Genomic DNA, 11,316 nt, shown 5'->3' on the forward strand with positions numbered 1-11,316 from the left:
GGGAAAGAGACACAACAATGGGCTCTTTCTTCTCCTGGGAATGAAGGCCTTCTTGTTGGTCTCGGGGTGGGGGCTGGCTTCCCTGTGCTATTATGTCAGCGGTCAGCCATGAGAAGCACTGGGCTGCTCAGGAGCTTAATCAGCCCCCACAGGACCCCATAGGCATGTGCTCATTGTCTCCGGAGACTCCTTGTCCTGCTGCTCATCTCCTATGGGGCAGATATTACTGCTAACCGAGGCCCTGAGGAGGAAACAGCTCTTAATGATTCACAGCAAATAATCCTTTTATCGCTGGTCACTGGCAAAGCATTTTCCAAACCTCAGTGCAGCTGCACAGTTCATGAGCCTCATCTTTCAGGTGGTGAAACAAGGGCCCAGAGAGGAGGCTCAGGGACTTGCTTCCCCCCCCGAGCTTGGTGGCAGGCAGGGGCTTAGAAAGTTGGGTGTCTCTGGGCCTGTGCCATGACCCATCCCTCTTAGAGAGGAAGCCACAGTAATGGCCCTTTGGGGTCAAACTCCAAGGAGTGAGATCCTTAGGTTTAAAGCAAGGTGCAATCTTGCTTCATTTTTCCTCTGTGCCTCTGTGAATGCTGCAACAGATAAGTATAGGAGATGTATGTGGGCATGAGCAGGGCCCACACCTGGCTTGGGATCAAGGGGCAGTGATAGGGCCCAGGTCTGGGTGCTAAGGGACCAGCAGCACCTGCCTCGTGGTGCAGCTTTGGGGTGGGGAGGACCATGCCCCGGCTTTGGAACGAGAGCCTGTTGCCCTGGCTGCTCGTCCTCAGGGTCTGCCCTTGGGAAAGTAAGGTTGATTGAGCGCTGCCAGTTCCCAGGGCCAGGGACGCCGTGTGCCAGCCCTTCCCTTTCATTCCTCTGGAGATCTCTCCGTGCCTGGGCGTGAGATGTGGCACGGCTGGGACTTGGCTGGTGTTACACCGCTGGGCTCGGGGGTACAATCCCCCTGTCAGACAAGCCTCGATTCATGCTCCATCCTGCAGAGGCCTGGAAGAGCGATTGTGTTCTGCTGCTTCCCCTCGTGGTAGATGGAAAGGGAGGGGGCCACGTTCCTTCTCGCCCGCGCTGGAGGATATTTGACGGGAGAGAGCCGAGCTTCCTTTTCACCCTCCACGTTGCTGAGGCCTCGCGGGGTTTTTATTGAGTTTCCCTTTCTAGTTCCTGGGCGCAGGCTTGGCGTGCCGTCAGATGACACGCTTGGTGCAGGACGCGCAATGGCGTCCCTAGAAGCAGCGATGGGAGGGAACGCCTGCTCTCAGTTCCCTTGAAAACCGGGGCACGTCTATAGGGCCTGTTCCAGTTTGGGGGCTGGTGAGAGAAGGGCCCAAGACGCACAGCACGGGCCCTTTAAGTCCAGCCATATGACCACATGACATCACTCGCCAGAGCCCGGGGGCTCTCCCAGGCCAGCCAGCAATGCATTGTTCCTGCTGCAGCACCCGTTACCCCTAGCAACACAGGCATCTCTCTGCCGTTGCCATGGGAACCGCAGTTGCCCAGGGGCGGAGACTATGCCCCCCTCCCTGCCCCAGAACGAAGAGGAGGAAGAAGAGGCGCCCGCCTGGCACGGGAACCTCCCCTGGGGGTGCTGGTGCCAGGTCCTGCTCCGTCATTCCCAGGCCACGTGGCCTGCTGATCCCCACCCACGCAGGCAGCCCAGATCCCAGCCGGCGTCTGCGTGGTCCCTGCCCCGGCCTCCCCACGGACGGACGCGCTCTCCCTGCCCTCTCCATCTGCTCCGCGTCTCGCCCCGGTGCCGGCCGCGGCTGTGGTTTTGCCGGGGGCTCCGCAAGCGCCCAGGGGTGCCTGGGGCTCTGGGAGGCGAAAGAGGTGGTCTGGGTTGCTCGGTTTTCAGCCACGGAGAAGGAGCTCGCGCAGTGATTCTCAGCCAGGCTGCCGTGGCCGTGATTCACAAGATACACCCAGAGATTTCAAATAGGAATCCGTCATGTTGAAACCACGCCAACCCGTTGCAAGCTTTCGGAGGTCTTTGCAAAAGAAAAACTGCTCTGTTATTTTTTCGTAGTCAGAAAGGCTGGTGTTTTCCGGGGATGCCCCTCGTCCTTGTATCTAAAAAGCTTGAGAGCCTTTACTGAGCATCTGCAATGGGTAAAGGAGGAAGCACGGCCTCTCCCACAGCTTGACGGTGCTCAGGAGGGTGGGCTTCTTCCACAGCTGAAGGAGACGGTTCCCTGGGGGCATCGCTGCAGTCCCTGTGGGGTGCCGGTCCTGGGTTTACAGGTGCCCGTGAAGTCGGTCAGTCTGCGTAGCGCCTGGCTCTAGTATCCAGCAGGTGTCAATCTATTTGTCTTCACCCTCCCCCCACCCCGAGCTATTGTCCCCATTTTACAGCGGGGACCTGAGAGTCTTAATGGTCAGACAGCAGAACGGAGCCAGGCCTTGGGGCTGGGCCTCTTGAAACAGGCTCCCCAAACTACGCAGCAGCACAAGGAAGGACCAGTGTGGACGTGGGGCTGAGAAAAGGCCCGTCCAGGTGCCTCTCAGCTCTGCCCCGAGGTCTCTACTCTGGCTCTGCAACCTGCCGAGCTGCCTCCTAATGGGGCTGATTCGAGCTCCTTTCCGTGTTCTGTTTTATGGAGTCACAAATAATTCATGCCTCCAGCCTGGGACTCTGCCCGTGCATTATTTATCCTCCCTTGCTGCTGCCGACTGCGTCTCCCGCTGGAGCGAGCCGCAGCCACGCTGCCTGGTTCGTGCTTTGCATGAGGGCGGCTGCGCTGCAAAGGCAGGGCTGGGGCTGCGGGTGGAGGCGGCCTCTCCTCCCCAGGGGAAGGCACGGGCTGAACCTGGATCTTCGCCACCTCCGTGCATTTGGCAGCTTCTGAGGGGGGTGTTTTGTAGAGCTGGTGCTTCTGGCCCCACCCTGCTCGGATGATAGGAGATCTGGGGGGAGAGGGCAGCCCTTGGAGGGGAACGAGCACCCTGCTTGCAACCCTGAACAGCTGGGGTCTTAATATAGCCTTGGAGCATCAAGGCGTCAATGGGAGCCAACCGGCTGGGTGCAAACTGCTGAGCTGGGAGGGGGTCTGGTTACTTTGCAGGCATTTTGTTTTCATCTTGAGCTTATCTGGTGCTTCTCTGTGGTGCTCCCAGTGCCTGGTCTGATGTCGGGCCACGCTGAGGCCCTCCGGAGCCGGGACCTTGAGCCAGGCTCCCGTGAGTGAATCCCCGGGACACCCTGCTCTTGCTGCTCCCCGCAGGCCTGACTCCGAGCGCTATCCCGGGATCCCCGTCTGGCCACGGTCCCCATCCCACGCAGTTGGCTCGTGCCAGACCAAGGGACCGAGACCTCTTGCTGCAGTCGCTGGCTGCATCAGTCAGTGCTCCAGGCCCTTCTGTGCCCCGGGCCCCTGTGAAATGCCAGCCTTGTTATCCATGGCTCAGGACTTTGCAAGGCCTGAGGGCTTGTTGGATGGAAAAGGCTCCTTTCTGGAGCAGGGTGCAGTGCAGAGGCCTGTCTGCAAGGTGCCTGGACCACAGTCCAGCTTGCCTCTCCCAGCACAGGCAGCACTATGCTTTTCCTTGCTTGTAATTGCCTCCACCCCTGAGAGAACAAGCCTGGGAGGGGAGGGGGGACTGGAGTGACGCCAGCTCACCCCAGGGTGCAGGGAGTGCTGGCCTCACCTGCTCTCACTTTCTCCCCTGGGCTCAGCCCTTCCCAATTGACAGCAGCTGAGGCCAAGGTGATCAGAAGCCAGGACCCCCTTCCTCCCTCACCCTTTTCAAGCTGGTTTGTGGCCACTGGCTGCTAGCACTCGACTGGTATCGGGGCTGTTAGCCCAGGTGCTTGAGTAGCCTGGTTGGGGCTAGGACTGGGTGGGGAGCTGCTCTGCCTGCCCCATGGCCAGCTCCTCCCACGCAACGAAAGGTGGGGTGACAAGGACCCCCCCGCTGTGCCTCACCTCTGCCCTCTCCACACAGCCATTCGGGAAATGGTGTAACCTGCGGCCGAAGGATGCTGCCAAGATGCCAGAGAGCGCCTGGAAGCTGCTCTTCTACACGCTGTCCTGGTCCTACGGCACCTACCTGCTCTTCTTTACCAACTACCCCTTCTTCTACGACCCACCCTCCGTCTTCTACGGTACAGTGAGCACCACTGGCACAAAGGCCAGAGCAGAGCAGGGTGCCCGAGGGGCGCAGTTGAGGGGGATGTCCCTCCCCTGCCATCCTTGTGATGTCCAAGGCACAAGAGTGTGCAACAGGGCATCTCCTGGCTGAGACGGTGTTCCCTGGTGGCTAGGACAGGCAGTCCTGAGTCTAGTACTGGGGGAGCAGGGCCTAGCAGTTAGAGCAGGTGGGGTCTGGAAGCCAGGGTCGTATCCCCAGCTCAGGAGTGGGGTTTGTAGTGACGAGACGGGAACCTTCTGTTCTGGCCTGTGCACGGTTACGCACATGGTTGTGTCTGGACTTGGTGTGAGCTCAGGCACGGGTCTTGTGCGCCTGTGAGCTAGCCCTGCAGGTCTGATCCTGGCTGGGACTGCTGCCTGTGGCTTGGGGACAGTGGTGGCCGCAGCAGGGCTCCCACTGTCTAGCAGAAGGTGTTGCTGTGGGTGGCCAGGGGCTTATCCATGGTCTTTGTGCTGCTCCTAGACTGGAAGAGTGGTATGGACGTGCCCACAGACATCGCCATCGCCTACCTGCTGCAGGGCAGCTTCTACGGGCACTCCATCTATGCCACCATCTACATGGACGCCTGGCGCAAGGACTCGGTGGTCATGCTCCTCCACCACGTGGTGACACTGACCCTTATCACCTTCTCCTATGCCTTCAGGTGAGTCCCACCAGGCGGTGACCAGCTGCCTTGATGGGGCATGAACATTTACAGTCCCAGTCTCCAGGGTCCCGGTGCTGGGTCCACAGGCCAGCAGCAGTCCTGTGTCCTGCTATGGGCTCCATCAAGGGAACCGACCAAAGGGCCCTTTGGGCTGTGCCGATGCTCCCCTGTGCAGGGCTGAGCCTTCCCCATGCTAGCACGGGGATCCCCCACCTCCCTCCAGCATCACCACAATCAGCCTGGTCCTGCCTCTGTTCCCTCCCCAGCCCCAGACGACCAGTTCACAGATCCCCTCCCTCTGTAGGTACCACAACGTGGGCATCCTTGTCCTCTTCCTGCACGACATCAACGATGTGCAGCTGGAGTTCACCAAGCTCAACGTCTACTTCAAGCACCGGGGTGGGGTCTATCACCGGCTCAACGACATCATCTCTGACATTGGCTGCCTCACCTTCAGTGTCAGCTGGTTAGTGGCCCCTGCCCAGGGGGTCTTCCCCGGGGTAGATGCTCACCATGAGCCCCCTCCTGTTGCCTGCCCACGCGCTGGGCTTGGGTTTAGGATCCTGCCTTTGCCACGTCACAGTCTGCTGCTGTGGAAATGCAGTGTCACACGCAGTTGGAGGGAGAAAGGGCTGGCTTCTAGCCCCCAGAACCTGGCCTTGACAACTCAAAGGATCTGGGCACAGAGGAAGGGAGACAGGGTCATATCCTGCTCTGAATGTCTGTGCCATGATCCGTCCTGGCCAGGGCAGAGCGGTGGGAATGGGGTGCAAGAACAGGGGCCCCTGTGCTGGAGAGCAAGGGCCTGCCCCAGGGTGATGGGCTGCAGTCCAGGTCCTCCTCACCTGCCTCCTGGTCCCCTCCATCCCAATCTCTGAGAACGAGGCTGGGGTAGGAGACCTTTTCGTCAAGGCTCAGGGCTGGGAGATGGCCACGCTACCTTACGAGCTTGTTGCAGCAGCCAGGCTCACACTGCAGACCTCCCCCTCCGTCCTGGCTGCTCCTGTCTCTGTCCCCCACACCCTCTGCTTGGAGCAAGGGGCGACATCCTTTTAGCAGGGACTCTGCTGGGACTTGGTGTGGGCTTGAATCAGGCTCTCCATGCACAGCCCAGTGCCAGGAGCACAGCCGCAGGGGAGGGGATGAGGTAGGCTTGCCTGGGACCACCCGAAAGGGGCAGGGGGAAGCTGTGCTGATTCCAGCTGCTGCCCCTGGGGCTCCCCTCCACCTCACATCCCCCCCCTCGGCTCCCTTCTGTCCCGGCAGGTTCTGGTTCCGCCTGTACTGGTTCCCCCTCAAAGTGCTGTATGCCACCTGCCACTGCAGCCTCCAGTCCATCCCCCACATCCCCTTCTACTTCTTCTTCAACGCCCTGCTCTTCGCCCTCACCCTGATGAACATCTACTGGTTTCTGGTGAGTTCAGCACTGTCTGCCGGGAGCCTGACCTGGCCCCTCCTGCTGCTGCCCCAGGTCTGCCCTGATAAACAGCGAGGCTGAGCAGTGGGAGGTGTGGGAGGAGGAAGCACAAAGCAACAGCATCTGCACAGCAGAGCCGGCTCCCTGCTGGGACTCGGGCTCGCTCCCCATGGGTGGTATCTGAGGGGAAGGGTGGACGATAACACAGCAATCCTGAAGCCGTATCCTGGGGAGCCAGGCCTGGCTGGGGCCAGCTGAATGTTGATTGGGACATGAGTCTGTGGCCTCCCTGGGGCAGGCGACCCTGGGGACGCGGGGAAGTGCGTCCTGCCAGGCAGGGTGTGAGCAGCCATATCCACAAGACCCCCGCAAGCAGGAGGAGGAGAGCTGGGGCTTGTTGCCTGCTTGTTGGCCTATTTCATTCTGGGGGAGGGTCCCACACTTCAAGGCTGGGGCTGACTGAGGGTGAGGGGCTCTGCTAGGGCTGGAGCTACGGCTAGACAACAGCCCAAGGGTCTCGGTTCCCCAGTGCGGCTGCAGCTCTCCTAGCCCGGTGCCCTCTGGACCCAGCTCCCAGGGTCCATCCCGTCCGCCACGCTCTGGGGGGGGCCCAGGCAGCCTCCTGTGCACCTCGAAGGCACGTGTGTCAGGCTGGGCACGCTCCTGAGGAGGCAGCATGGCCCCGGGGTGGTGGGGAGCCTGGCAGGAGAGAGAAGCAGGGCCCCATAAGTTCAATGGATTCCCGTGGGCAGGCAGAGCCGGAGCGCAGGCGGTTACTCCTGGCCTCTGTCTCCCCAGTACATCGTCCTGTTCGTGGTCAGGGTGCTGACAGGGCAGATGCGGGAGGTGAACGACATGCGGGAGTACGACATGGACGACGGCAGGAAGGCGCTGGCACCCCGGAAGAAAGAGGGCAACTTCCAGCTCCCCAGCGCCTTGAAAGAAGGGTGAGTGAGGCAGGGGGCAGCCCCAGCGCAGCAGGCCAGGGGCTGGGAAAAGGAACCGGCCACTGTGGTACTGTGCTACTGGTCTCCCAGCCTGGCTGGATGCTGGGAGTTATGAGCAGTGCCCTGATCATAGCCCCAAGCAACCCCACTGCCTGTGACCAGCACGTCAGACGGGGGCTGGGCCTGCCGGAGCAGGGGAACACGGGGTGGTCTGAGGGGCAGGGCCTCACATCTGCCCGGTCTCACCCCCAGGATGCACCTGAAGAACGGACTGGTGAAGGACAAGCGGTTATAAGGGAACTGCAGGCGCTGCAGCCTGGCTGGCTCTGGGACTGACCCGGGACCCTTCGCTAAGCCCAGCCAACCAGAGTCGCCCGGAGCACCTGCCCCAACCCCCTGCCCCTGCCTGGAGCCGGGGACGAGCTGGCAGCTGCTGGGAACAGTCCGCTCCTCCCGGGCTCACCCTTGCCCAGGCTTCAATCAATGCTGTGGCCGGCTCCGCTGTGCGGCCTGCCAGCACGGGAAGGGTCGGGGAACGTGATGTTGGTTCCCCAACAGGGTCCAGGTAGGATTTGGAGCTGGCTTTAGGTCCCCTGTGCCTCCCTGTCCGCTTCCATCCTCCAGACCTCGCCCATGGCACCCAGGGTGGGGAAGGGGGTTTGACTGACTCCCTGGAGCCATTGTGGGGCCCAGAAGTGGGTCGGAGATGTCCCCGTGAGGCGGCCCAAAGCCAGCTCTGCTTCAGCTTGCAAGTGGGGAAGAAGGTGTGCTAGGGAGAGGCGCCGTGCTGCTGTGAGCCCTGCTCTCCGGCAGGGGTCAGGGCAAGGCAGCGAGCTGCTGGGAGCGCATCGGGGCTACAGCACAGAGCGGATGCGGCCCCAGGCCTGTGAACCTGCAGTTTCCTTCCCCCTCCCTCTGGGTGCTGTGCTCTGGCCGCCTGCCTCCTGTGGCCGCGGCCAGACCCGCCTGCAGGCTATCGGGCGCTGCTCCTGCCAGCCCAAAGTCCTCTGCCCTGAAGCTTTCTCTGACTGGGACCAAGGACATGCTTCTGCCACCTCTCACCCAGCCACTGGCCATGTTCCTGCCCCCTCCAGGGCTGGGCTCATCCTACTGCACTGCTGCAGTGTGCTCCTTTCCAAGGGAGCCGGTGGGATTGCTGCCAGCCCTGCAGGGGTTGGGCCCCAGAGCAGGGGCAGGGAGGTGGCAATTGCTTTCTCCTTCCATTTGGTCCCTCACTTAGATGCTAACCCCAGATAACTGCAGCCTGAGCCACCAGGAGAGTCTCCTGGAAGTGAAAACACAACCGAGGTTGATAGAAACCTGCCTCCCTAATCCCACGGGGCCTGTCAGTCTGCTGCTCCGCTGGGTCAGAGTCGGGGAGGGAGGGGGGCCGCTCAGAAGGTGCCTCGGTTGCCTGGCTTTGACGTGGATGTTTTAGAGAGATGTTTCATGAGAGTCGCCTGGGGACGAACTGCCAGTGCTCCAGGGCCGGATCCTGCCCTCTGGGCACAGCAGGTCAGGAGGGACTGCTCCGGTGTCCACTTGGTGTGAGCGAGGGGCCGCGCTAGCTCCGTCCGCCTGGGGTTGTAAGTGGGAACTGGAAGCAGGCCTGCGTTCTCTTGTGTGTTAGCCCCGCTGGGGTGGGGGGTCAGAAAGCAGAGGTGCCCTTGCAAGAGCCCTCCTCCCAATGCACTCAGGGCAGAGAAAAGCTGCATCCAGGGCTGCTAGAGCGGGCACGTGTCGGGGTGCAGGGGCTGGTGCAGGAGGAGGGGTCTCCTGTGGTCCCTGGCATGTTGCTACCAGGTAGGGAGTGCATGTGGGGAGGTCGGGGAACGCTGGAAATTTGCAGCCCATCAGAGCAGAGGGAAGCGCCAGACACAGCTGGCGGCAGATGTTGATCTCCATTGCAGGGACCCTGAGGCTCCAAGCTGCCACAGGCAACACCTTTGCTTTAGGAGCAAGAAGGAAGCGCCTTGCTCCTGTCTGCCAGGGCAGCTTGGATGCCAGGCCCCCCTAGACGGATCCCCTGGGGAGATGCAGGGCAGCATCGGTGGGAGTGGAAGTGTTGCAGGCTCGGTTCTATCCAGCGCCCTCCAGCCCGTTCTGTCCGTCCCTGCCCGTGGCTGAGCCCGCACGCCCTGGTGCTGCCCCGTTGTGCCCGGCAGGCATCCCCAGTACTCGTCCTCACAGCCTTGCTGGTGGGGGGTGCAGAGTCCCTGGCCCTGCAGCCTCTCCACAGCCTTGGCCTGAGCCACACACAGCTCTCCAGGCCAGCGAGCAGCCAAGAGCCATGTGCACTCGCTGGGCTAGAGACCTAGCAAGGGGGCCTGGGGAGGCAGGACAGCTCTGGAGCCCACCAGCGATGCCTGCGTTTCCAGGAATGGACGTTGGGGCTGCAGGTGCCTCTGTCCCAGCATCACTGCGTCCACATGGGGCATCCGGACTGAGCTCCATCCTAGTCCGCTGCAGGCCTGGGGCTGCACAGGGTGAAGCCACCTGGGGCTCTCCGAACCCAAAGGGTTAAGGGCCGTGGGTACTTGCTTGCACTCCTCCACCCAATCCTGGGAGCCCTCTGCTAATTGAGCCCTAAACAGATCAAAGGCTCCAATCACTCCGACACCACCCCTCCTGCTGCCTGGTGTGCAGAGCTCCTCTCCAGCTGCTGGGCTCTTTGTCTGCTGGAAGATGAGGCTGGTCTCTTGGAGAGCTGTTTTTGCAGCTGGCCTCTTCTGGGCTCTGATCAGCGGGACCCTAGGGATGGATTTAAGCACACGAGAAAGTTTGCTTTTGAAATCCCTGGGCCTGAGCGCCAAGCCCAGCCCCAGGTCGCCCGCTCCTGTGCCCTCCGTGCTCTGGCGGATCTTCCAGAAGAGAGAAATCCCTTCCCCTTGGAGCCCAGGCCAGGAGGATGCCTGCCGGGTGGAGGAGTTCAACGTCCCCGGGAACATCGTACGCGTCTTCAGCGACCAAGGTACAGAGACTCCCACGTTCTGGGGTTTTTGGTGACTGCCCTTAAGGCCCAGTCCCTGGGAGCTAGGTGTCTGGGCATCCGTTTCAGCTTAGGCACCATCTGTAGTCTAGGTCCTGGTCACTGGTCCAGAGAGGCAGTGCGTTTGGACTGGGAGTTGAGACCCGTATGATCTGTTCGTGCTCTGGAGCCCCCAGGCAGGCCAGTCCCTGCTCTGCTCCAGCTTCCCTGGCTCTGCAGTGAGACCTGCCCTCTCCAGGTGCTCCGAGTTTGCCCTGAGAGGGGCTTGCTGCTGTAACCTGAGCCATGCCCGCTGCTCCTGGAGTCCTGGGAGGTCACAGGAGACCTTCTCCTGCGGCTGGTGCCAACATTGCAAGTAGAGTACACGGAGGGGGCAGCGAGGGGCAGGGTCTGCGCTGCCACGTGGACAGTTGGAGCAAAGCTGCTTCCGTAGGCAAAGGCCTGAGTCCCACGTCCCATCCGTCTCGAGCACTGCGGAGTTGCAGTTCATTAGTGCCCAGCGCGTAGCTGCTCCGTCTGCAAACACTTTGCAGGTGCAGCAGCCTGGGCCTCCTCCCCAGAGCAGGCCTGGCCCAGTGCCGGGGCAGGGTGCCCAGGGCCGGTTCTGAGACGGAGCAGGTGCTCTGCAGCTGGGGGCACTGGGCGCTGCCCTGCACCCAGGCACGGCTCCTGTTGCTGCAGTGGTAGCATGTGCTTGCTCGGGAGCATGGGGGCGGGCACGGTGCTAGCACCAGGTGTTGCGTGCCCGGGCTCCTCGGGGTTTTGCCCCTGCCACCGCCGCCGCGTCTCCTGCTAGCATCGCTTCAGCGTGTGCCGTGAACCGCGCCCGCCCGCCTGTCTGCCAGGTGGCCGCAGCTCTGGGCAGACAGTCCAATGCCCCTCTCCTGTCCTCCTTCCCCCTCAGGCCACTTCCTTCACAGTGGGGGGCCGCGGACCCTGCTGTGCCTGGAGAAGCATCTGTACTTCACCCTCTCCGTGCTGGAGGATGGGGAACAGCTCACGATGGCGCAGCTCCAGCTCCAGTTCGGCCACAACTCGTACCGGGCCCCCGGTCCCGGGCAGGTGTTCGAGCTGAGGCTGTACCGCGCCCCGCCGCCCTCCTTGCGGGAGCTGCCTTCCCCGGCGGCCCGCCGCAGGGGCCCGCCGGGCC

General features: G+C 62.1%; 2 protein-coding genes across 3 annotated transcripts in view; both read left to right on the forward strand.

Moving 5' to 3' along the window:
* CERS1 (ceramide synthase 1) overlaps positions 1-7,571 on the forward strand; it is an 11,660-nt gene extending 4,089 nt beyond the window's left edge. Inside the window, exons 1-7 of one of the 2 annotated variants that reach the window (XM_025210267.1) lie at positions 3,064-3,195; positions 3,961-4,120; positions 4,630-4,810; positions 5,118-5,279; positions 6,080-6,227; positions 7,029-7,177; positions 7,430-7,571. In XM_025210267.1, the coding sequence (XP_025066052.1) occupies positions 4,006-4,120; positions 4,630-4,810; positions 5,118-5,279; positions 6,080-6,227; positions 7,029-7,177; positions 7,430-7,472 (798 nt within the window). In that variant the 5' untranslated portion in view covers positions 3,064-3,195; positions 3,961-4,005 and the 3' untranslated portion in view covers positions 7,473-7,571. Of the gene's footprint in view, positions 1-3,063; positions 3,196-3,960; positions 4,121-4,629; positions 4,811-5,117; positions 5,280-6,079; positions 6,228-7,028; positions 7,178-7,429 lie in introns of those variants that run through there. The other variant, XM_006028873.3, reaches the window with a different exon arrangement.
* Positions 7,572-9,829: 2,258 nt separating this feature from the next.
* GDF1 (growth differentiation factor 1) overlaps positions 9,830-11,316 on the forward strand; it is a 4,470-nt gene continuing 2,983 nt past the window's right edge. Inside the window, exon 1 of the mRNA XM_006028841.3 lies at positions 9,830-10,148. Coding sequence (XP_006028903.1) covers positions 9,863-10,148 — 286 coding nt within the window. The 5' untranslated portion in view covers positions 9,830-9,862. The remainder of the gene's footprint in view (positions 10,149-11,316) is intronic.

The sequence above is a fragment of the Alligator sinensis genome, unplaced genomic scaffold, assembly GCF_000455745.1.
Source record: "Alligator sinensis unplaced genomic scaffold, ASM45574v1 scaffold1354_1, whole genome shotgun sequence".
In the NCBI taxonomy this organism is placed as follows: domain Eukaryota; kingdom Metazoa; phylum Chordata; order Crocodylia; family Alligatoridae; genus Alligator; species Alligator sinensis.